The following is a 25,396-nucleotide window of genomic DNA, read 5'->3' as shown; positions in this document are numbered from 1 at the left end:
AGGAGTGCCAAAGGAAGCCTGCTTGCGCCCTCCCTCAGGGCGTGGTTCAGATGAGCCCCGCCCCTCTTCTGGCTTCCCTCTCCTCGTGCGCAACCCCGGAGCTTTTTTCCTTCTCCCGCCTCCCTCCCTTCTTTTGTCGCTATTGATTGGCTAACTCTCCAGTGACGTCACGAGATCACAGAGTTTTCCCGGGGGCGCGCGGCTGGACCCTGCCGGCCCCGGGCGGGCTAAGGGGTTGAGAAACCCTGAGCTAAGGGCCCAGTGTCAGCGGCAGCAATGCCGAAGCGATGCTGCCCCTTTGGGGACGCGACCCCGCTGCAACTCAAGGTCAGGGTCGGCCCAAAGGAGCTGAGCCGAGGCGTCTTCGGAGAGCGGTATACGCGGGAGATCTTTGGTGAGGGCCACGAGGCGGGGCAAGGAACTGGGAAGGAGTGAAGCCTCTGCGAGGGACGGCGGGGGGAAAAAAGGGGGACCAGGAGGAGGGGCGGGAGTCCAGGAGAGGGACCGAGAAGGGAAGGGGCCTGGGGGAGGGGCATGGCAGTAGGGAAAGGACCCTAGAGGAGAGAAAGACCTAGGGGAGGGGGGAGCCAGAGGGCGGGACAGCCAGAAGAGAAACCGGGGTTAGGCAAAGGTGCTGCGCCAAATGACCTTTCTAACTGGGACCTCTACTAACTCAACTCAACTGTATGATGCTACTGCCCCAGGACTGTTGTTAACTACAGTTGTCTCTGTTGATTTGTTAATTCCCTGAGAACAAGAGCCTCTCTTTTATCTAAACTTTGTGTCTCCTCCAGTGGTCAGTTAATAAACATTTATTAGACATTTATTAGGATCAGGAACATAATGCTGAGCTCCAAGGATACAAAGAAAGCCTAAACAAACAATAGGTGCTTTCAAGGAACTCACAAACTGGTGGGGGGACAGCATGCAAAGAACTGAGCATCAATCAGGAGAGGTTATTGTTCAGTTGTGTCAGACTCTTTGAGACCCCATGGACCATAGCTACCCATGGGTTTTTCTTGACAAAAATCCTGGAGTGGTTTGCCATTTCCATTTCTAGATGATCCAGGCAGGAAAGGGCTCAGCATTTAATCTGATACTATGTGCCAGTTACTATGTTAGCTGCTGGGAATACAAAGACAAAAAAAGAAATAGTCCTTGCCCTCAAGAAGCTTAGATTCCAGTGTAGAATGGTATATGCAGATAAATGAATACAAAATAATTTTTAGGAGTATGGACTAAGGAGAAAGGGGGGAAACAGAGAAAGACCACTTAATGAAGGTAGTACCTGAAGTGTTCCTTGAAAGGAATTAAGGACACTAAGAGGTTGAGGTGAAGACGGAATGCATTCCTTGTGTAAGGGGCATCCTGAGCAAGCTGATAGCCATTGATCAGTTGGTCTGTGTGCATTTATCAAATGCCTATTATATCTTTTAAAACTGGCCTAAGCACTAGGAATACAAAGAGAAATGAAATTGGCTCCATTCTCCAGTGTGTATGTTCCTATGGAAAAACATGAACACATACAAATAATTACAAAATATCCCTAAAGTCTTAGTACAGTTTTTTGTTTTGTTTCGTTTTGGTTTTTTGTTCAAAAAAAAAAAAAACTTTGTTACTCTGTGCCTCTATTTGGAGTATTCTTGGTAAAGATACTGGAGTGGTTTGCCATTTCCTTCTCCAGCTCATTTGGCAGATGAGAAAACTGAGGTAAACAAGGTTATAGTGACTTGCCCAGGATCACACAGTAAGTGTCTGGGACCAGGTTTGAACTCAGGAAGTTGAGTCTTCTTGACTCCAGGCCAACCAATCTATCCACTAGACCACCAGCTGCCCTTTAGTTTTAAGCCAAGCTTAAAAGATTCTGAAGCAGCCAGTATTAAAAAATAAATAAACACAAGAGGCAGCTAGGTAGCACAATGGATAGAGCACCAGTCTGGAGTTGGGAGAACCTGGGTTTAGATGTGGCCTCAGACACTTCCTATTTGTGCAGCCCCCCTGAGCAAGTCACTTAACTTCAGTTGCCTAGCTCTTACTGCTCTTCTGCCTTAGATACAGATGGTATAAGTTTTTTGTTTTGTTTTCAAAGATAAATGCAAGCAAATTTTGATGGGAGAGAGCATGGCACTGGCAGCCAGAAAGCAGAGTAGGTTGAGGGACAATTTATCCATCTGGATAGGTAGGCTGGAACCAATTTGTGAAGGGCTTTAAATTTAAACAGATGAGTTTTGTGTTTTTCATAAAGGCAATAAACACCAAAAATTTTTGAGCAGAAGAGTAGCATACTCAAGACTTATGCTTTAGGAATATTAATTTAACAGATTGTGAAAATTTGATTAGAAGGGAAGAGATTTGAAAGAGAGAGCCCAGTTAGGCTACTGTAATGGTCTGTGTGAAAGGTAATGAAGGCCCTTAACTGGTGGCTAGAATGGAGAGAAAGAGATGGATTTGAGAGATGTAGAGTGGAAGAATTGACCAGATATGGCAGGTGTTTGGATATAAATATAGGTAAGGAATTGAATATGATTCTGAGTTTGTGAACTTGGGTGACTAAAAGAATGATGCAACCCTTAACAGAAATAAGAATGAGGGTTGAGTTTTGGGGGAAACTAATGAATCGTTTGGGGTATATTATGTTCATTCAGTTGGAAATATCCTCTGTCTAGTTGATGTTACAGAATGGATGGTCAGGAGATATGAGGGCTGGACAAATAAATGCAGGAGTCATCTGCATGAAAATGATAACAGGAACTGGTATGAGATCACCAAGAAAGAGAATTTAGAGAAAAGAAGGCCCAAGCCAGAAAGCATTAGAGTACATCCGTAGTTAGAGGGTAAGTTCTATGTGGTCTGATTAAAAAAAAATGAAGTTTCCAGACAGGTAGGACCAGAAAAAGAGAAGAGGAAGAAAGGATGGTCAGTCTCATGAGAATGGTAAAGTCTGAAAAAAGAGATTTTTGGATAATTTGGGGGACAACTTCAGGACAGTGAAGAGATCAGAAATCAGATTACCAAGGGTTGAGAAATGAATGAGAAGGAAGGAAATAGAGGCAGTGAAAATAAGCAGCTTTTTGTAGGAGTCTGACTGTGAGAGAAAAGCTGATATTTAAGGAGTAGTCAAATGATTTTTTTAATAGGAAAGAAGCTCCACTTTTATTTTTTTAATGAGTTTTTTTTGTTGTTGTTGTTGTTTTTGAAGCTGGGGGAAGCTTGGACATGTTTATAGGAAGCTAGTATAATAGGAAGAGGTTGAAAAGTAGAGAGGGGAGCGATTGTTGGCGCACTGGCCTGGAAGAGACAGAATACAAGGAAAAGGGACACCTAGCTACTCTTCTTCAGAGACTGTCAATTAGAATGTATCAAGGTCTTTTCAGGTCTGAGCAGAATTGGGACTATGACTGTGTGACCTTGAACAGATTCCTTCTCCCTTCTGGAACTATTTCCTCATCTCCAAAAGGCCAAGTGAGGGGTAAGAATGGACCAAATAGTTGCTAGGAAGATAAAACTGGGAGTAAACATTGTATCCTTCCAAGTACCTATGACAGAGCTTTTCACATAACATAACCATGTGATAAATGTTTGTTGTGGATTGTTCTTTAACAAACAATTTGAAAGCAGAGTGTACAAAGGGCCACCTCTGTTGCCTCCTGCCCACCTGGCCCAGAGCCAAGTAGCAGCTTTATTTTCAGGGTAACTTCTGGATGAGCCTCATCCCTTGTGATCATGAGCACAGGCCAGCTGGCACCATTTACGAGGTTAGCCTGGTCCCTGGGGATCTAGTTGCCAGGCATTTCCTGACCCAGACATTGAGCCTCTGCTCTCTGCCATCCCTAGATCAGATCATCATGCACATTTGTGCCACTGCCCCTTTATGTGGATGTTCCCACTTCTCTTGGCTTATTCTCTCTTGGTGATGTCATCAATGCCCATGGGATCAATTGTCTTTTTATGCCACTGACCCCCAGATCTGCATATCCAGCCCTCATCTCTCTCCTGGGCTCCAGGCTCACATTACTATTTTACCAACAGAACTTCACCTGAGTGTACCTTAGGCATTTCAAACTGCATATTACCAAAACAGGACCCATCCACCCCCACCTTCCCAATTCCCCAACCCTTCTCTCTTCCAAACTTCCCTCTTACTATCAAAGTCACTAACCATTTTCTTTAGTCACCCAGGCTGGAAATTTCTGTTGTCCCCAGTTCTTAACTCTCACTCCTCCATTCTAAATCTTTTTGTTTCTGCCTTGACAGTATCTCGAATGTACATCCCCTTCTCTTCACACGCTTCTACCCTAGTTCATGACCATGTTATCTTCTCCCTTGGATTGTTGTAGTAGCCTTTTTTTTTTTAAACCCTTTATCTTCTGTCTTAGAGTTGATACTAAGTTCTGGTCGAAGGGCAGGAGAGCAGTAAGGACTAGGCAGTTGGGGTTAAGTAACTTGCCCAGCTAGGAAGTGTCCAAGGCCATATTTGAACCCAGGTGCCCCTAACCTCCAGGCCTGGCTCTATCCAAGGAGCCACCTAGCTGCCTCTCAGTAGCCTTCTAATAACCTCCCTGAGCAGCCAAAGTGATTTTTCCTAAAGTAGAGATCCAATCATGTCACTGCTTCCATTGTACAATGCCCCAATCACCCATCCTCTCTTCCTATTAAACTTCAATGGGCTCCTGTCACTCCAGTCCTTTGGTATTTAAAGCCCTTACAGCCTGACCACTTCCTACCTTTTCAGCCCCCTTCTAATAGAGGAAAGCAGTGCACAGAAGGAAACTAAAAGGAGTGGGGGTGGGGGACAGATACAGACATGATGGAGAATCCAAAGGGGGAAAGCCTAGTAGATAATGAAAACAGAGCTGGACTGAGCAGCCCCTCCCTAAGTGGAAGTTCTGGAAGGAACTCAACTCTACAGCTTCCAGTCAGAGGGAAGGACCCCAGAAGCAGAGGGAACTGACTACAGTTGAATTCAAAGCTAACATCATCTTGTAGGATGAAGAGGTTCTTGGGACATGATGAAGTCCAGAGAGGAGCTGAGCATATCTCATCTCTGTGCCTTTGCCCAGGCTATGCTGTCTCTTGCTTCACCCATTAGAATCCTTGGCTTCCTTGAAGACTGAACTCAAAAGCCACCTTCTGCACAAGGCCTCTCCTGATTCTTCGCAGCTAATAGAGACATCTTCTCTAAGATTACCTTCCCTTTATTTATTTACATGTTGTCTCCCTTTAGAATAAGGTCTTTTTTTTTAACCCTTACTTTTAGTAACATCTCTAAGACAGAAGGGAAAGGGTTCAGCAAATGGGATTAAATGATTTATCCAGTCACACAGCTAGAAAGTATATGAGGGCAGATTCAAACCCAGGTCCTCCCAACTCAAAGTCTGGTACTATTTCCACTGTGCCACATATCTGGCCCTTTTTTCTTTTCTTTTTCTTTTTCTTTTAATTTTTGAAAGATGACACAGAGAGGTACAGAAAGTTTGAATCACTTTGAGAATCCTCTCCAGCCAACCTTAAAGTAATGCACCAAAACAAATACTGGAGTGAAGCAACTTTTCCTGTAGAAAATGTCTTGGAAAGTAATCAGAGAGGGTCTGTTTCACTGGGGTGAGAGAATAGTGTAGCCTGCAGCAAGCCTTGCCCCCTTTATTGCTTGATGTTCTGAACCTGGCCCCAAGCCACCACCCATCTACCCCTTGAAGTTCCAAGCCTGCAATAAAGGCCTCCTCCCCTCCTCCTGAGCCATAACACAAGGCAATCTTCAGTGCACCTGGTCAGTATAAGCTCAGAATGAGGCCTAAGACCCTGAACCCCAACAAAAAGTAGTTCCTAATGCACTGGGCTTTATAAACAGGCCTTAGAAGAGACTGAATCAGCAGTGGTAGGTAGCTTTCAGACCTCCCAGCCCAGAGGCCATTATACCAACTTGGAAGAACTGAAGCTTGCAGAAAACCAGAACTAAAACTGAGGATGGCAGCAAGGAAAAACTGCAGTTTAAGAGAGTGTTCCCCTCTCCCCTCAGAACAGAGTCCACATTTAAGATCAAAAAGTTGAAGATAAGATGGAAAAGGCTAGGAAAATGAGCATACATTTAAAAAAATTAACCATAGAAAATTATTATGGCAGCAACAAAGAAGAGCAGGGCACAAATTCAGAAGGGATTGTGAGATTAAAGCAGCTACATGGTAAACTTCAAAGAAAAATGGGAGCTGATCTCAGGCTCTAGAAGAGCTCAAAAAGGACTTCAAAAAACAGAGGCAGAGAAAAAATGGGAAAGAGAAATCAAAGCAATGCAAGAACAAAACACCTAGAAAAAGCAGAATTGACCAAATGGAAAGAGGTACAAAATTTCAGTGAGGAAAATAGGTTTTTAAAAAGTAGAATTGACCAAATGGAAGCAGAGGTTCAAAAGCTCATGGAAGAAAATCATTTCTTAAAAATTAGAATTTGACAGGTAAAAGCTAATGACTTAATTAAACATCAAAAAACAGTAGAGCAAAATCAAAAGAATGAAAACTAGAAGAAATATGAAATAGCTAATTGAAAAAATAACTGCACTGGTAAATGGATCCAGGAGAAACAATTTAAGAGTTATTAGACTACTTGAAAGTCATGATGTTAAAAAAAAAAAAGCCTACACATTATATTACAGGTAATTATCAAAGAAAACTGCTCCAATATTCTTGAACTAGAGGATAAAATAGAAATTGAAAAAATACATTGATTGCCTCCTGAAATAAATCTCTTAAGGACAACTACCAGGAATATTATAATCAAATTCCAGAGCTCTTAGGTCAAGGAGAAAATACTGCAAGTAGCTAGAAAGAAATAATTCAAGTATCATGGAACCACAATTTGGTTCCATGTCAAGATTACACAGGATTTAGCTGCTTCTACATTAAAGGATCATAAGGCTTGTAATATTATATTCTGGAAAGCAAAGAAGCTTGATTTACAATCAAGAATCACCTACAAAGCAAAGTTGAATATATCTTATGGGGAGGGGGGGTCATTTAATAGAATAGAAGGTTTCCAAGTATTCTTGATGACAAGACCAGTCCTGAACAGAAAATTTGATGTTAAAATATAAGACAAAAGAGAAGCATAAAAGGTTTCAAAAGGAAGAGAAAATTTAAGGAATTTAGTAAGATCAAAACATTTATATTCATATATGGAAAGTGATATTTGTAACTTAAAAAATTTGTCATTATAAGGGCAGTTAGAAGGAGTATATGTCAACAGGGGATGTGGAAATAGGATGACAGGATATCCTTTTTTAGAATGTAGGCTTCTTAAAGGTCGATACTAAATGCTTGTTGCCTGACTGATTAATATGTTTGTTTCCTTAGAGCAAGAGAACTTAAGGTTCATAAACTTTTTAAAAAATATTTTGATAACTTTTTCAATATAACTTGATGTTTTTTATTGATTTTATTCACTTAGAAACATTCTAGGGTGGGGTCCATGGGCTTTTCCAGCTTGCCAAAAGGATCTATTGGACAAAAAAGTTAAGAACCCCCTACCTTAGAGTCATCTTCAGCTCATCATCACTCTAGTTTCCCCTCTTCCTGGCATTTAATCATTTAGCTAAGTCTTGTTGAATTATCTTTACTACATCTCTCATCCAATCCTTCCTTTCCACTTTTACCCTAGTTAAGGCTCTTACTGCTCTTAACTGAACTATTACAATAGCCTTCTAATTGCTCTCCTTGTCTTCAGTATCTCAGATCTCCAAGCCATTCTCCAAATTAATATCCTAAAATGGAGATGTCAGACATTCAGTGATAACTCACAACACCCCTGAATTTGGCCTGACCCACATTAAAATGTAATTGGGAAATATTTAACAAAATAAATGCAATAAAGTAGATAATGTTCATATGTGGTTTTCCAAGTCAATATGTTGGCTGCAGAGGTCCTTATGTATGTTTTAGTGAACCCTGTGTCTATGTGAGCTTGACAGCAGTATCTTAAAGCGTAGCTCTGAGCTTGTTACTTCTGTGCCCAAAAAGCTTCAAGAGCTCCCCATTTCTTCTGGGATAAAATACAAACTCTTCTGTTGGACATTTAAAGCCTTTCACATTCTGGATTGAACCTATCTTTCTGGACTGATTTCACATTATTTGCCCTCCCACACGACATTGTTTCAAAGTCTCAGCTTAGAAGCCACCTTGTACAGGAAGCTTTACCTAACTCATCGACATGTTCTTCCCCTTTACCAGCCCCCTCCCCAATCACTGCACATGGAACATTATATTTTATATTTATTTGGCAGTGTATTCACGTATTCAGCCAGATTCTCAGTCACATTTTTTGTTGATCATGCCCTGTTATTGAACTGAAATCAAATGATTAAATATTGGGTGCTTCCTGTATGCACATAGGTGTTGTGAGAACTACAATGGGGAACTAAACATTTTTGTTAGCGTCAAGATTAATCACAGGAAATACATAAGGTGCTAAATTAACCTGTTTCAGGCTCTCATCTCAGTGCTATGGGAGGTCAGTTGTGGGCTGTTGTTTTTTGTAAAAACTTCCAGAAGAAAATGGAAATTCCCTTCTCTCTTGGCCTTTAAGACACTGCTCTTCTGCCTCTCTTGTTCTAGTGTCACTGTCTCATGTTCCTACTTCCCATTAATCATAGTTTTTCTCCATAATTTAGAGCAGGTAGTTGATCTTTGCTTCTTCGTTCTTAAATTCTTTATCTAGTCTTGCCTCAAGGAGCTCATCTACACTGATGGTTTTGCTACTTAGTTGGGAGACAGAAAGAATGATAGAAGCTTGTTGTGGGGAGACAGAAAGGGTACAATAGAGGCTTATGGAATGAATGATTTCTGATACTGTCCCCCAGGCCTGGAATTCAGTTCCTCTTCATCTTCACCTGTTTCTGGTTTCCTTCAGAGATCAATTGTCCTCTTTTCCCTGAAGCCTTTCCCAGTTTCCCCAGCTGATAGCACCCCCTCCAGGCTATCTTGTATTTGTGTATTTATTTTGTATATTCAGTAGGTCCCTATTTCTATGGGGTATCATTTCAAGACTTACAATGGATGCAAATGAACACACACTGACCCTATATATGTGCTTTCTCTCTACTCTCACCCCCCAGCCCAGTGCCCTGAGGCTTCCTCCTTACACCACATACATACACATAAAACATTCTTTTTTTTATTACTTCAATGTGAAAGTGGAAGCAGAAGAGTTCACTGAAGGCCACTAGGGGTAAACAACTGCTTCAGGCTTCATGAACAGACTTCCCCTGCTTTCCATTGACCTCAGGTAACTGAAACCACAGAAAATGAAAGCACAGAGAAGGAGATCCTACCCTGTTCACATGTGTGCATGTCATCTAGTCACCCCAATAGATAAGCAGCAGGGACTGCCTGTCTTTCTATCCCTAGGGCCTAGCAGAGTCTCCGGCACAAAGTGGGTGCTTGATAATACTTGTGAGTGATATGGGTTATGAACTTCTGTCTTCTGTATTTGTATTTCCTGAAGGAAGGGTCAGTCTGTAACTTTTGAGATTTTCTACACTCCAAAAAATCATGAAGTTGATTTGAGGTGGAAGAGGGAAAATGAGTGCCGTAGGGATGTCACAAGGTGCCCTTCCCCAGCTCTGTTTTTTGGTTAGGATTCCTATTTTCTTTTTCTACTGAAAATGAAGTACCCCATCCTCTGGGAAGCCTTTACAGATGTCCCCCAGTCATAAAGAACTCTGCCTCCATAAATTACCTTGCTTTTACCTGTCCCCTGGTAAATTTCTCAAGGCAGGAACTCATTCGTTTTTGTCTTCATCTCTTCTCCCTCCCCACACACACCCCAACTGCTTTTCCAGAGAAGACGAAGCAGCTCTTGTTCAGGGGAGCCCAGGCCTACATGGACCACATGTGGGATGAGGGCTGTGCCATGGACCCCCTTCCGGAACCCACAAAACACGAGCATGAAGCTCCAAGGGCAGTGTGCACTCTCAGCGGGCAGATGCTGATTGGACAAGATGGGAAACTGCTCAGGAGGTGCTCACAGGCCCCAGATGATACAGGTACCTAAACCAAGTGACTGGCATCAGAAGCCTCCTCGATTCATGTCATAACATAGCCAAGGTATCTTCTCTTTGTAAAATTAATGTCATTATCCACATATACTTAATCTACATGAAGATCTTCTTGGATTTGATTTTTGGGGAAAAAAAAACAGATGACTTTATTTTATTGTATTGGAACAATATGAATGAGTAGTCTTGTTCTTTCAGGAAAACAAAACATTTTTACTCCAGTTACATGTTTAAATTTGAAAGTGAGTTAAGCAATTTACAACTGCTAATGATAAGCTAAAAATTTATCTGAGTTTTTCTTCAGTCACCCAAACTCTTGAAGCATCCCCAATAATGAAGTTTATTCTTTTAATTCCAAATGTGAGGTATTCTCTCTGGGGAGGGAGTGGAGGGGGTGTGGAATAGTAGGGAGATGCAGCTTCATGGAACTGTGGGCTCTAAACTCAGTTACTGCAAGCAAAAGAACCTCACCAAGGCAAAATTCACAATTTTAATGTGAATTGAAAAAACTGCCTTTTAAGCTCGTGGTACTCAGTTACCTGAAGAGGGAGAGGAAGGCCAGTGTTTGAGACCTGGCAATCGGGTCTGTTTGAAATTCTCTATGGACAGATCAGTGAACTACGGGTACTTGATTTCCCAAACAGATTCATCAGAGGGCGTGTCCAAAGCCTGCTCATCCTGTGTGAGGACTATCCGTGGGAAAGAGGCCTGTAGCCAGTGTGACCGCTTCCTGTGTCAGAGCTGCATCAGAATCTGCTATGGCTGCAATGCTGCAGTCTGTTCTCTGTGTGCTGTTGTTAAGTAAGTGGTCCAGAAGGTCGTGTTGGAGAAGTCATGGAGCCATTAGAGTAGGCTGAAGGTCTTCTCCGGGGCCCCTTCAATTGTAGCAAAAAGTGAAATGTTCTTGTATTAACTGGGGTAGAAAGCATTGCCACTAGACCAGACACTATCTCCCTTCTGCCAGAGTGCTCTTTTCAGCAGTTGCTCATTCCTGAGTTCACAGATCAGAGAACTAAAGTTGGAGAAGGAACTGTAGAGGTCATCCATTCTAATCCTGTCCTTTTATGGATGAGGGAGTCCCAGAGACAAATGACTTGCAAGAGGCCAGATAGGTAGGAAATAAAGAGCTGGATTTAAACCAAGTCCTCTGACTCCAAATCTGCTGCTCTTTCCATCCTGCCAGTTTAAAATATTAACTATTACAGTATCACAATGTGTCAGAACTAGAAGAGACTTCAGATATCATCTATTCAAGAATTCTTAACCTTTTGGGGTTTTAGACCCCTTTAACTATCTGGTGAGGTCTGTGGATTCCTTCTCAGAAAAATGTTTTTAAAGATAAAATAAATTTATATATAAGTATATTTGCATAAATATTAAATACATAATACATTAAACACATAAAATAAAATACAAAGGATGACTGAGGAAACTGATTCCCCATCTGAATTCACAGCTCTCCTGAAATCTCCCTTCAGGGAGAATACCTTGGGGTTAAGAACTCCAGATACAGTCCAGGCCCTTCATTTTATAGATGAGGACAGTCATTCCGTAGAAAGGGGACAAGACTTACCCCAGGTCACATAGCAAGTTAGTTGCAAAGTCCAGGTCTGGAATTCAGGTTGCTTGAATTCTAGGCCTTGGTTGCTTTCCATTGTATCAAAGTTTTTCTTCTTATCTAATGGATTTTCTGATCTCTTTCTACATGGTGTTCTCCCCAGTTACAGTGACTTTGGTGAGAAAGCACTCTGCAGTGGCTGCTCCATGTTTGAAGCCTGATGTTCACTTGGAAGGGACTACCTCTCCTGGGTGGGAGGCCTCACACCTTGGCCATCTCCATTTGCACAGCTAATACTAGTGTGTAAATGGACTACAGGATTTTGTGGCTTGTATGTTTATATTTTGTACTCTAAATTGAATAAGTAACAGAAATGAATAAAACCTTTTTATATTTGGATGGTTGGAGATTTTTTATTACTGGTCTGAAGGAGGTGAAATCCCAGCCCATTGGAAAGGCTTAATTGGTGGGGAAGGGGGAGGACATACAGCATGTAAACAACTTTGTACAAACAAGATAGGATAAATTGGAGGTTATCTTTAGAGGGAAGGCATGAAAATTAAGGGGGACTTGTAGAAGCTTCTTGTAGAAGGGAGGATTTTAGCTTCAGGGAATCCAGAGAGGTAAAGATCAGAAAAGAGAGGATTCCAAGCATGGAGACTGGTCAGTGAAAATTCACTGATTTCAGAGACAGAGTATTGTATGAAGAACAGTTTTACCAGTGTAAATGAGTTGCAGAATTATTGGAAAGGAAGAAGATATAAGAAGTCTAGAAAGGTAAGAAGGGGCCAGATTAGGAAGGACTTTTATACCTGGATTTTTATACAATTTTTGCTTAATCCTGAAAGTTTATTAAATGACAGAATGGGGAGTGCTATGGGAAGACCTTTAGGGAGATCATCTGGATAACTGAACAGAAGATACCCTGAAGGAGAGATGGATATAAACCAGCAGGTTATTCCAATATTTTCCATACTTGAGGTGATGAGGACCCACACCAAAGCGGAGATGACAAGAATCAGAGTAGCAACAGACTGTGGGAGATGTCATCCCTCAAATAAATATTATTGAACCATCATAAGGTCATATTTTAGGCAGATGACTTTGAAGCTACCTTATAACCATTACCTCATACCTGGGTTCCCTACCAATCTTTTAGCCTCCCTCACTCCTGGTATTTCCTTTTTCTACTACTGCCAGATTAGTCTTTCTTAAAATGAGCAAACAAAATTTTAATGCTGTACTTTTTCATATCACCAAATTTTCCCCAGTGTTCCTTCTCTCTCCTCCCAGAGAGCCATTTCTTGTAATGATTTTTTTAAAAACAAAGAAAAATCAGCCAAACTGATCAGTTCATTATTAAAGTCTGACAATACAAAAATGTAAACACTGGTGAATGTTCGACTTCTACAAAGCGGTGTGGAATTGGGTATGTCTTCCCATGTCTCTGGAGTCATTCTTGTTCTTTGTAATTTTACAACATTCATTTTGGATCTTGTGTGTGTGTGTGTTGTAATCATTGTGTATATTGTTTTCTTTGCTTACCTAACTCCTTAAAGGTGTGTATAAATCTTTCTATTCTTCCTCTCATTCATTTCTCACAGCACAGTAATATTCCATTATATTCACATGCCACATTTTGTTTAGACATTCTCCGATTGATGAGCATTTTTTTTGTTTCCAATTTTTTTGCTATCACAAAAAGTACAAACGTAATTATTTTTGGATTTATGATGACTTTCTTCTTATAAATGACTTTCTTGGGGCATACGCCTCCTAGGAGAATCTTTGGGTCAAAGGACATGGACAGTTTAGCACTTTATTTGCATAATTCCAGTTGTTTCCCAAAATGGAATACTTACTCATGACTACCAGAAATACTTATCTAGCCACAACCCTCCAACATTGACTTAACCATCTTGTGTCAGTTTGGAGGCTGTGATATGAAACCTAAGAGTTGTTTTCTTTTGTTAGTGTGTTTAGAACAGAGGTGTTAATACACCTAGCCACATGCAACCACAATACTCTCAAGTGCAGCCTAAACCAGTTTAAAGTATAATTGGGAAATATTTAACAAATACATGAAAAAGAGAAATGTGTAACCATGTGTGGTTTTCTATGGCAATTGCGTTGCAGCCCTCAGAGATCCTTGTGTTAAGTAGCCCCCAATTCTATGAGTTTGACAACAGAGACTTAAGAGTATTCTTTCATTTAGTTTATTGTTTGCAAGTCTTTTAAGTATTATTTGTTCATATTCTTTGACTACTTATCTACTGGGAAATGTTTTGTGGAGCTCCACAGAATGGGTCCAATTAAGCACCTCCCTGTACCAGTATCCCTGCTGGTCACCTCCATCCTTGCAGGGAAACAGTCACCCAACCCATTGGTCTAAGAGAGCAGGAAGCAAAGGTGTGGGGAGAGAGGCAACAGCAGTGGGACTTGAGAGAGGAAAGAATTCCTGGTGTCCATTGGCAGTAAGAACGCCATAGAAAAACCAGCAGAGCAATTGAGAAAGACACAGGCATCAAGGAGGAAAAATGGACAAACCTTAGAGGAGAAGAAGCCATCTTTGTAGCCAAATACTTAAAATTTTTCAACAAAATTACCTTTATTTCTGAGGAAGGTGAAGGGACAAACATTCATTCAGACCTGAAATGACACCAAAACACTTCCAAGAACCTCCAGAATGTTTTGGGAGAGCAACCAAAAAATTAAGTTAAAATGCCAAAGAAATAAGAAGGTAAATGAGAATTCTTGAAGAAATCACGAGAGCCAGCTTTAAACCCAGGGAGGTATGGGTTTAAGTCCCATCTCTGAAACATAGTAATTCTATGACCCTGGCAGACAAGTCACCCTCCCTTGCACCTCAATTTCTTCATTCATAAAATGGAGATATTGGGATAAATAGAAAGCCATCTAGGTAGCATAGTAGATAGAGGGCCAGGCCTAGAGTCAGGAATACCTGAGTTCAAACCCTACCTCAGGTACTAGCTGTGTGATTGGGCAAATCACTTAACAAGTCTGTTTCCTCAATTTCAAAAAGGGGAAAAATAATAGCTCCTACCTCTCAGGGTTGTGAGAATCAAGTGAGATAATATACAAAAAGCACTTAACAGTGCCAGGCACATAGTAAATACTATATATGTACTTATTTCCTTTTCCTCTTCTAAAAGCACCTACCTCCCAGGGTTCTTGTGAAGATAAAATGAAATAATAATTGTAAAGTATTTTGTAAAACTTAAAGCCTATATGAATGATAGCTACTATTATTATTACTAGTGTAATTGCAAAGGGAAATAATATCTCTTCTTACTGATGACATGGTAGTCTACTTAGAAATCCTAGGGAATTGGCAAAATACTAATTGAGACAATAATCTTAGCAAATTTCAGTCTACAAAGTAAACCCACAAAAATCAATAGCATTTCTACATAATAATTACAAAAAAGAGGCAATAATAGAAAAGGAGATCCCAGCCCCCCAAAACTACAAAATGCATAAAATAGGTACAGATTAACCTACGGAAACATTCTTGTATAGATTCAATTTTAAAAAATACTTGAGGAAATAAAGAACCCCTTAAATAGCTTAAACAGAATATGGCTGGGCCATCCCAATATAATAAAAATGACAATCCTCTTAAAGTTAATTTGCAGACCGTGCTATATCAATCAAACTATCAATGGGATCCTTTACAAAATGAATTCATTTGGATAAACAAATGTGTTAAACTATCAAGGGAAATAATAGGAATGAGAAGGCAGGAGAGAATGAAGGGGGAAATGACACTTCCAGTTTTTAAAGCTATATTATAAAATAGTAATCAACACTAATTAGTGTTGCTTCAGAAACAGAGAAGTATATCAATGGAATGGACTAGAAACAGGAGAATTACAAATAATAAGCTCAATAAATAATGTTTGATAAACCCAAAAACATATTACTTATAAGATTTGAAGGGAAAACTAATAGTCTGGCAGAATTTAGATTTAGAGGCAGGTAGGTGGCTCAGTGGATTGAGATGGGAGGTCCTGGGTCCAAATCATTTAACCCCAAATGTCTAGTCTTTACCACTCTTCTGCCTTGGAACCAATACATAGTATTGATTTTAAGACAGAAAGTAAGTGTTTAGGGAAAAAAAATAGACTGAGACTGGCATTTTACCTTCTATTCCACCATAAATTCCAAATGGACACAAGACCTGAATATTAATAGTCATACCATGAAAGGATCAGAAGACTTTCCGCTGACTCCACCATCTTCCATTGAATTGCCAAAATGATGAACACAAAAGAAAAGAAGAGGGGAGCCCAATACATGTTTTTTAGACCCTTTAGAAAACATGGTGTTGTCCCTTTGGCTACATATATGTGAACATACAAGAAGGGTGATGTAGATTTCAAGGGTACAGGCATAATTCAGCAGGGAATACCCCACAATTGTTAACATGGCAAGACTGGAAGTCTGTAATGTTTCTCAGCATGCTGAAGGCATTGTAAACAAACAGGTTAAGGACAAGATTCTAGCCAAGAGGATGGATGTGCATATTGAGCACATTAAGCACTCTAAGAGCAGAGATAGCTTCCTGAAGCAAGTGAAGGAAAATGATCAGAAAAAGAAGGAAATTAAAGAAAAGGCACCTGGGTTCAACTGAAATGTCAGCCTGCTCCACTCAGAGAAGCACACCTGATGAGAACCAGTGGCAAGGAACCTGAACTGTTGGCATCAATCCCCTAAGAATTTATGGCATAACTTTAAAAAATAGAAATAAAAGATTCTTGGATTATAGAAGGAAAAAAAAGAATCAGAAGAGAAGCAAATCATATAGCTTAGAGCTATGGGTTGATGCATTCATTACCAAACAAGGGATAGAGACAATTGTAAAAGAAAAAAATACATAATTCTGATTAAATGAAATTTCCTAAGAATGAAGATGACCCTTTCCTAGATTTAATGGCTTAGCAATCAGGAAGACTGATCTGAGTTCAAATCCAAGGCTTGGATACGTATTCACTACATGACCCTGGGCAAGCCACTTAACCTCTGTTTACCTTAATCCATTGGAGAAGGAAATGGCAAACCACTCCAGTATGTGCGGAGAAAATCCCATGGATGGACAACATTGGCATGCTGTGGTCCATGGAGTCACAAAGTGGGGTATGACAGAACACAACATGTGCCAGGCTCTGTGCTAAGTATTGTGGTTGCTTGTTCAGATCAACATTGATAGCCTGCCCACGTGTCAGAGCCCTGCCCACTTTAAGCAAGTGACTAATTGTCGAGTTTTGGGTTGAACCAAAATGCATTCACTTTTAGATACCCTAGATTAGGTGTGCTGGTTCACGGGAGTTTACCAGCACCGGAGCTAGATGTTCCTTTGCCGAGAATCTTTAAACTTGGCTTACATTCCTTCTATTTTTATACTTCCCATCCCTCTCCATCCAAGTTCAATGGCGTTTATTGGGTTTGCACATCCTGAATGGGCAAAGAGGTGACTTCCCCTAAATGTCAAGTTTGCTACTTAAAATAAGGCAATCTCATGCTCAGTCTGTCAATCATTCCTTGGTCCCCTTAGGCTTAATTTTCTTTCTTTTGCCATGCAGTGTTGTCTGGCCTCTAGAGATATTTTCAGATTCAAATATATGATAATGTCTGTGGAGCATTCTTTTTTAAAGACTTGTCACCCAAATCAAGTCCAAAAGAGCTGAAATACTGAAAGCCTTACTGTTAGGGTAGTAATTTTCCTTTGGATTTTACCTATATCATTTTGGTGCATGTTTCACCAGTTTCTGTGCCTAGAATGTCTCTGCCCCCTTTCTTTTCCCATTTTTCCATTTTCTTTTCTCTGGTTTTCAGTGGCCTTTCTTAATCATCATCTAACTCTGATAGGCAGAATCTCAAGTTATTCATATTTTGAAGTCCCTTTTTTGGCCCCATTACTTTCCTTGTCCTGATTTCCTCACCATTGGACACATAGAGACTACAACATAGATCCTATGTAGTGTGTATTGTTTCAATAGGAAATTGAGACTTTGGACATAAGATTGATGGACAGGAACATGAGACAGGAATCTTCTGAGCCTGGTTGAGTTAGAATCCCTGGGATTCAATTGGAAAAAACTGTTACTCTGGACCTGGGAGAGGAAAGGAGTGAGATGTATGGCTGCATCTTCCAGAAGCTCATTTACCAAGATACTAGCCTGTGAATATCTTTTGGCTATGGTGAGGAGTTATTCTTCAGTCATCTGCTACTCAGGGATTGAGGAGCTGACTTCAACTTGGAGAATTACCATCTGTGGACATTTCACTTGGGATTCCTGTTTTGACTCCCCAGAAACTCTTTGTAAGATATTTTTTTTAATTTGCCTTTGATTTGCCTTTAGTTAACTTAGGGTTTAGTATTAGTATTAGTATTAGTAAGTTAAATAGTGTGTATATTTAGAGGGTAAAACAACTGAGATCTCTCTGTTTCCCTTCTTTCCCTTTTTACCTTCCCTTTCCTTGTTAAATAAACTAAAATTATTTAAATTTATTCCTTCTGTGTTTCTTCCCTAAAAACCCCTCCAAATTAATATCGTTATGTCAGTATCAACCATCTATTTTGTTTTAAAATACAAAGAACCATTCATTTCAGGGACTCCCTCCAAAAATCATGGAAACTCAGAGTTAAAAGGGACCTCAGAGGTCATGTAGCCTAGCCCCTCTTTGAGCAGGAACATCTATTACACATCTCTGAAAAGGGCCACCTAACTCCCACTTTGGCATCTCTAGTGACTGGGGAACTCACCATATCCTTAGGCAATCTGTTCCACCTCTGTTCCATTATTAGACATCTCCAGATGGTAGGATGTTTTTATCCTTAAACTGAATCATTCTTCCACTCAGCAAATTGTACTCACTATTTCAATACAGTATAATACAAACTCAGTTTTTTAAAAAAAAAAATAGATTTTATCAATATATTTTGTTTCAACATTGCCTAGGTTTTCCCCTTTCCTCTTCCTCCTGCCAGAGGGCTATCCCATATATATGTATACATATATGTATATTACATATAATTTTTAAGAAAACAGTTGAAACATTATGTTGAAAAAATTAACATTATATTAAATGTTTTCCACCTCTCTATAATGAAGAAGGGGGAACTGGAGGAGGTGTCTTCTCATATCTCTTATGGGCCTAAGTTTATTCTTGATATTTTGCAACACTTATTTTTAACTATTCAGGGTTATTGTTCTTTTTAGTTATGTTTTTATAGTTGATGTATATATTGTTTGCCTGCTCTGATTACTTCACTTTGTATCAATTCATGTAAATCTTCCCATGCTTCTCTATATTCTTCATATTCATAATTTCCTACAGCAATTCTTAGAGTGATATTCCTTATATTCATGTATCACAATTAAACAAATCATCCAACAAGACGTTTCCTAATCAATGGATATCAGTAAAAGTCAAACCCATAGTTTTTAACCTACCCTCTACTAATCCCCAGCACTGGATATAATATTCCAGACATGACCTAATTAGAGCAGAAAGCAAGGGAATTATCACCTCCCTAACTATGGACACTGCCTCTATTAATAGAGCTTAAGTTTATGCTGAGAGATATCATGGAGTAGTCTCAGAGTAAATATGAAATATCTGGTGAGCAGTCCTAGGGAGTTATTTTTACCTTCAAAGAGTATAAAAGGAACAGAAGAAATTCATTAACGTGCAGTTATGTATCATAATGGAAGATACAAGTAGCTATGCTACTTCCTTACTTCCTTACTGGAAGGGAGCTTCCTAATGCCTCTTAATGGAGACCCAAATATGAGCCATACCTAATTTTTTTTTGAGATTTTCCCAAGAACTTCTGAGCATTGGGGTAAAATGAGACAGAAAATGCAAGGGGGAAAAGCCCAACTCTCTCTTTCCTAGGGGTCAGGCTCCCCACCAAAATCTGCATTGTCTGAACAATTCACAAAATCCAAATCCTTTGACAAGCTGGACATGGCTTCAGTGACAGAATCCTCCAATAGTTGTGCTTTTCTCTGAGAAAATGATGTGGAGATCACTGCCTGCTGGCAACACCAAGCACCCAACTCATGAACTTCTGACCTCTCAAATTTAAAAGGTAGCTATAAAGCTAGAAACAGATCTCTTAGCATTGTTGTTTGGTTACCTGAGCTCAGAAAAGAAATAACAGAAAAGAAGTAACCAGAGACTGAAGTTCCCAACCTAGGCATGTCTATGCAAGCCTATTGTCTCACTGCCATAAATTCAGTCATCATGAATGCTGAGGGTGGAGAAGAAATACCTTTGCTCTGCTCCCTCCAACTTCCAAAGTAGATATTTAAGGGAGATCCCTTGTTTGCTATGTTCCAACAAAGAAGCCACTTTAAAAGAGACTTGACGTCCTCTTTCCTCACACAGAGTGAGTAGGCGGCTCTTCTTGACTCCATTACCAAACCTTTTTGACATAACCCCGAATTTTAGAGGAATTGTTTGGTCATTCATTGAGGAATGAGGAAAAGCAAAGTGTCTCTTTTTAAGAAGTCACTGCATGTTCATTTTCATGCAGCCAGATCACATGTTCCAAGGGAGCATCCTTGCTACATAAAATTTAGGAACCAGAGATGGGAATATTTGAGGGGGAAAACAGAAGTAATATCATCATGGGCATATACTACAAACCACCTGGACAGTGGGAGGTATTAGATAAGGAATTTGGAAAAGAGACCAATAACCTGGCATGGAGCCATGATATGATAACCATGGGAAATTTCAACTATCTGGGCATATAGAGCCCTGTGCCAAAAGTCTAAATAGCCAATAAATCCTTGGCATAGTTTTGAGATCACTTCATTCTCCAAAATGGAGAAGCAACAAGAAAACCAATATTCTAAACCCAATTCTAAACAAAGGAGAACTAGTTATTGCAATATAATTGATAGACACATTAAGGTCAAGTGACTACTTTCATGATGAGAGAGAAAATAAAGTATAATCTAAAGTGAACCCTAGATTTTTGGAAAGCATTCAGAATAAAAAGTGGGATCTGAGGGTCTAATGTTTTATAGAAGAAGTTGGTCTAAGAGGCCAAAAAGTACTTTATAAGGAATTTCTGAAGACATAAATATGAAAGGGGGCTGATGCTTTAAAAAGACCAATGTAACTGCATGATGAACCCATTGACCAACATAAGTTTTGATAAGATATATCTAAAAGATATGGGGAAGCTAGGTATTATAGTGATGGAATGTCGGACCTGAGATCAGAAAGACTTACTTTCCTAAATTCAAATCTGGCCTCAGACATTTGGTCGCTGTATGATCCTAGGCAAGTCACTTAACCCAGTTTGCCTCCTTTTCCTCATCTGTCAAATAAACTAGAGAAAGAAATGGCAAAATATTGACTCCAAGACGGAAGGTAAGGGTTTAAAAAAACAAAACAAAACAAAACAATAGGAGGGCTGGCTCGAGACTACCAGCAGACATAAATGTCGTGTCATAACATAAAAGGACAAGGATTCTTTAATCTATGGAGGCAATGCTCAACATGAAAACACAGGGCTGGGGGGGAAGTGAGTAAAAGATGCTAGAAAACGGGGCAAGCATGCACTCACACACAGAACGAGGTATATGGAAGATGCCTGAAGCCATTTCTTCTATGGCCTCTCTTGCAGCTGTGGCTGAGTGGTTTGTATTTAAGTTAAGCAAATTCATAATACAATAGATGAAAGAAATCAACATCTGTTTTCACTAGGATAATACAAGATTCTTGGGAAAGGATGTTGTTCATGCCTGCATTTCCTGATGAGATACAATATGTACAAGTTTCCCGTAGCTTATGCCCTTGTACTGATTTCATTGATCTTCCTTGTATTGAAGTTTATCTATAGGAACCCTTTTCTGTTATCACAGATGTGTGAGAATTAGAAAAGCTGGTAGATAAGCAATCTGCTTGCTCAGATCTTGGCTGAGAGAATGCACCTCTTTGTAGAAAGAAGTAACATGTTTGTTTCCTGTCTAGATACATTAACCCCAAATCAGTTCTTTGATTGAAGGATCCAGCACAAAATCAGGCCTGTGGTATTAAATATAGTCATAACAAGAAAATTGTTTTTGCAACCATACCTTGCTTTCACTGTCCCTCAACCATTGTTTCTTGGGTTCAGCTTTGACCATATTATCATAATCATCAGGATCCATCATCTCGGATTCCCTCCCATGAACTAATTAATCAATAAACATTTGGTAAAGGGTGGTGGCACAATAGAAATAGCACCAGGCCTGGAATTAGGAAGACCTGTGTTCAAAGGTGACCACAGATACTTCCCAGCTGTGTGACCCTGGGCAAGTCACTTAACTCCCATTGCCTAGCCTTTGCCCTTCTATTATAGAGTCATTACTGAGGAAAGTTAAGAGGAAACTATATTATTAGTAATCTTTCTATGTGAAATCATTTTCCCTTAGCCTCCCAAAGTCAGGCTGTTCCAATCTAAAACTGTTCCTTCTAGATCTACTTCCAGATCCCAAAGCTGTCAAAACTAGGCTGGGACCTTTTGTCTTTTGATAAGACCTTGAAAGGACTAAAGGCAGGGCGGATCAGCCAAGTTGAACTCTGATCCATGTGAAAGTATTGTGGGCCAGCCATTCTGCTAATGAAAGAGTATGCTGGTATTTTCCTCATTTAGGCAGAGACCCACCTCTTCTTTGAGGATGTAACCAGACAGGACTCTTAAAAGTCCACCCATCAGAGATGTCTTGGGATGCCCAAGAGAAAGACTGAATAATGTGCTCCCAAACTGGATATATAGACAGACCTGCGTGAAAGAACTTCCTGGTCTTTGATCACTGACCTATTAATTTATTAATTAAATGCTAACCTAATCGATAAATTGATATTCTTACCTAATGACCAGTCGTCCCAGTATTTTTAATCATAACATTACTAACACAAAGTAAAGGTTTAAAAAAAAGAAAAGAAAGAAACATTTGTTAAGTATCAGGTGATACTGACAAACATTCAGGGGTCCTGAAAGGGTGAGGAGATGAGACTGTGAGAAGGATGACTCTGTCAGGAGGACCACTGAAGATGGTAGCAATCAGAGGTAAGGTCTATTGATCACAGCTAGTATTTTATAGAGAAATTGATATAGGCTAAGTGATTACCTAATTTAAAAAAAATTTTTTTAAACCCTTACCTTCCATCTTGGAATCAATACTGTGTATTGGTTCTAAGGCAGAAGAGTGGTAAGAGCTAGGCAATGGGGGTCAAGTGACTTGCCCAGGGTCACACAACTGGGAAGTATCTGAGGTCACATTTGAACCCAGGACCTCCCATCTCTAGGCCTGGCTCTCAATCCACTGAGCTACCCAGCTGCCCCCTAGGTAAGCTTTTTACATGGACAATGGTTAGTACTGGTTTATAATCTTAGTACAATGACTTAGTTTACCTCACCAAAGCTTAGACAGAATTTTCTATAGGGTAATAAATCACAGGTAAATATGTAACCATCTAACCAAGTTTCTCACAGAATTCCTGCATCAATAATTTCTTGGAAGAACACACAGTTTTTGGGGAGAGTCAGGGTTCAGTTCTCATGTGAGGAAGCAAGCTGTTTCTAAGTTATGGCTGTGGTTTTACTGAGGGCTATTCTCACTACTGGGGGCTATAGTTAAGTATCTAAAAAGAAATATTTGTTTATCTAAAAAGAAACATTTGTGGTCCCCCTAGGACTTCCGGGTAAGCATGGCAGCAGTATAAACAGGGCTTATAAACTCTTCTCAAAACACACCAACAAGGACTACCCCAAAAGACCTTAAGAATCATTTTCAGAGGAGCGGAGGAGCTGTAAAGTGGGGCACAGCATTGAAGGTGCGTGGAATTGGGGCTTTACCAATCTATAAGAGGGTGAAAGGGCTTCCACCCAAACATGAGCTGATCTGCCCTCCCCGACCCCCACCTACAGAGCCAGAGCCAGGGCCAGCGCACGCCACGATTGAAAGAGCAAGGGGTGCCTCTGGAGTTAGTAGTGGGCACATCTACATCCTTGGGAGCTGACTAGGACAGCAGGGGACCCACCCCTGAAGGAAGATAGGCAGAAAACCCCAACACGCGAGAGAGCGCAGACCTCAGGTGCCCAGAGCCAGCGCACCCGCCGGAGTCAGGGAGTGAGCGAGGAGTGCCTCCAGAATGAGCAGGGGGCACTTTGGGGTCCTGAGGAATTGACTAGGACCCCAGGGACCCACCCCCAAAAGCAGCTAGACCAGATAACCAGGAGGGCCGGAGAGCACAGACCCTGAGCACCGCCTGGAAGGTGGCACCGAGAAAAGCCTCAAAAGACTGTGGAGAATAGAGAGCTTGCCTCTGCTCACTAATTCCATACACAAAGAACCTGCCCAGCTAACTCTGATTTCTGACTAAAGAGGGAAATGAAAACATCCAGAAAAAATGGCTAATTGTGCACAGGAGCCTCAAAATCCCTCCAAAAGAATCTAAAAAGAAAGCCATTTACCCTTGAGAATTTTTACGGAGGAAAAACCCAGATTATAGAGAAAATACTGGACGAAACTCAAAAAAAAAGGCAAAACTGAAAAAAAATGGAAATTGTCCACAAGCCCTGGAAGAGTCTCAAATGGAGCTTATCATCAAAAAGATGGAAGCACTCTGGAAAGAGAAATGGGAAATGGTTCAAAGAAAAGATGAAGAAATCATAGCTGAATGCCAAAAGATTAAAGCAGAAAACCAGGCCTTAAGAACCAGAATTGAGCAATTGGAAACCAATGATCTTGCAAAACAGCAAGAATTAATAAAGCAAAATCAAAAGACTGATACAATAGAAGAAAGCATAAAATATCTCACTGACAAGGTGACAGATCAGGAAAACAGAGGAAGGAGAGACAATTTAAGAATCATTGGTCTACCTGAAAAGTCAGAAATAAACAGGAACCTTGACACCATACTACAAGAGATCATCCAAGAAAACTGCCCTGAAGTTCTAGAACAAGGGGACAAAATTGACATTGAAAGAGTTCATAGAACACCCTCTACACTAAACCCCAAAAAAACAACTCCCAGAAATGTAATTGCCAAATTCCAGAGCTTTCAAGCTAAGAAAAGAATCCTGCAAGAAGCCAAAAAGAAACAATTCAGATACAAAGGAGCACCAATCAGGATCACACAAGACCTGGTAGCTTCAATGCTAAAAGACCGCAAGGCCTGGAACACGATATTCAGAAAGGCAGGAGAACTGGGTCTTCAACCAAGAATCACCTACCCATCAAAACTGATTATATACTTCCAGGAGAAAGTATGGGCATTCAACAAAATAGAAGGTTTTGAAGTATTTGTAAGGAAAAGACCAGAACTAAGTGAAAAGTTTGATATGCAAACACAAAGTGATCTTTGTGTTTGCATATCAAACTTTTAGAGAAAAAGTAAATATGAAAGAGAGGGAAAAGGAGAAAAATGTTTTTTTTTAATTTCAAATTCTCTTCTTTAAGGGCTACAATTAGATCAAATTATATATATTAATATATGGGGGAAATGTTATTTGTAACTCTCAAAAATGTTTTCATTATTATAGTAAATAAAAGAATCATTTATAGGAAAAGATTGGGGCATTTAAGGCTATGAAATTATATGGGGGGGAGGGAGAGGGGGAACCGATAATGGTACTAAGAGATACTTAAAGAAATAAAATAAATAGAATAATCTTTGTCACTCAAAGATACACATGGGAAGGGGAGGGGAAGAATACTCTTATAAGAGAGAGAGGAAGAGAGTGCTAATAGGTGATACCCAAA

General features: G+C 40.1%; 1 protein-coding gene and 1 pseudogene across 1 annotated transcript; both read left to right on the top strand.

The window, feature by feature from the left end:
- On the top strand, positions 1-11,999 carry SIVA1 (SIVA1 apoptosis inducing factor). Its single transcript, XM_007473467.3, has 4 exons — positions 1-394; positions 9,827-10,030; positions 10,687-10,843; positions 11,764-11,999. The coding sequence occupies exons 1-4, from the start codon at positions 277-279 to the stop codon at positions 11,819-11,821; spliced, it is 537 nt and encodes a 178-aa protein (XP_007473529.1). The 5' UTR covers positions 1-276; the 3' UTR covers positions 11,822-11,999.
- Positions 12,000-12,154: 155 nt separating this feature from the next.
- On the top strand, positions 12,155-18,236 carry LOC130456345 (60S ribosomal protein L21-like; annotated as a pseudogene).
- Positions 18,237-25,396: the final 7,160 nt, after the last annotated feature.

The sequence above is a fragment of the Monodelphis domestica genome, chromosome 1, assembly GCF_027887165.1.
Source record: "Monodelphis domestica isolate mMonDom1 chromosome 1, mMonDom1.pri, whole genome shotgun sequence".
NCBI lineage: Eukaryota > Metazoa > Chordata > Mammalia > Didelphimorphia > Didelphidae > Monodelphis > Monodelphis domestica.
The sequence above is the reverse complement of the archived record's forward strand: the minus strand, read 5'-3'. Positions and strand labels throughout refer to the sequence as shown.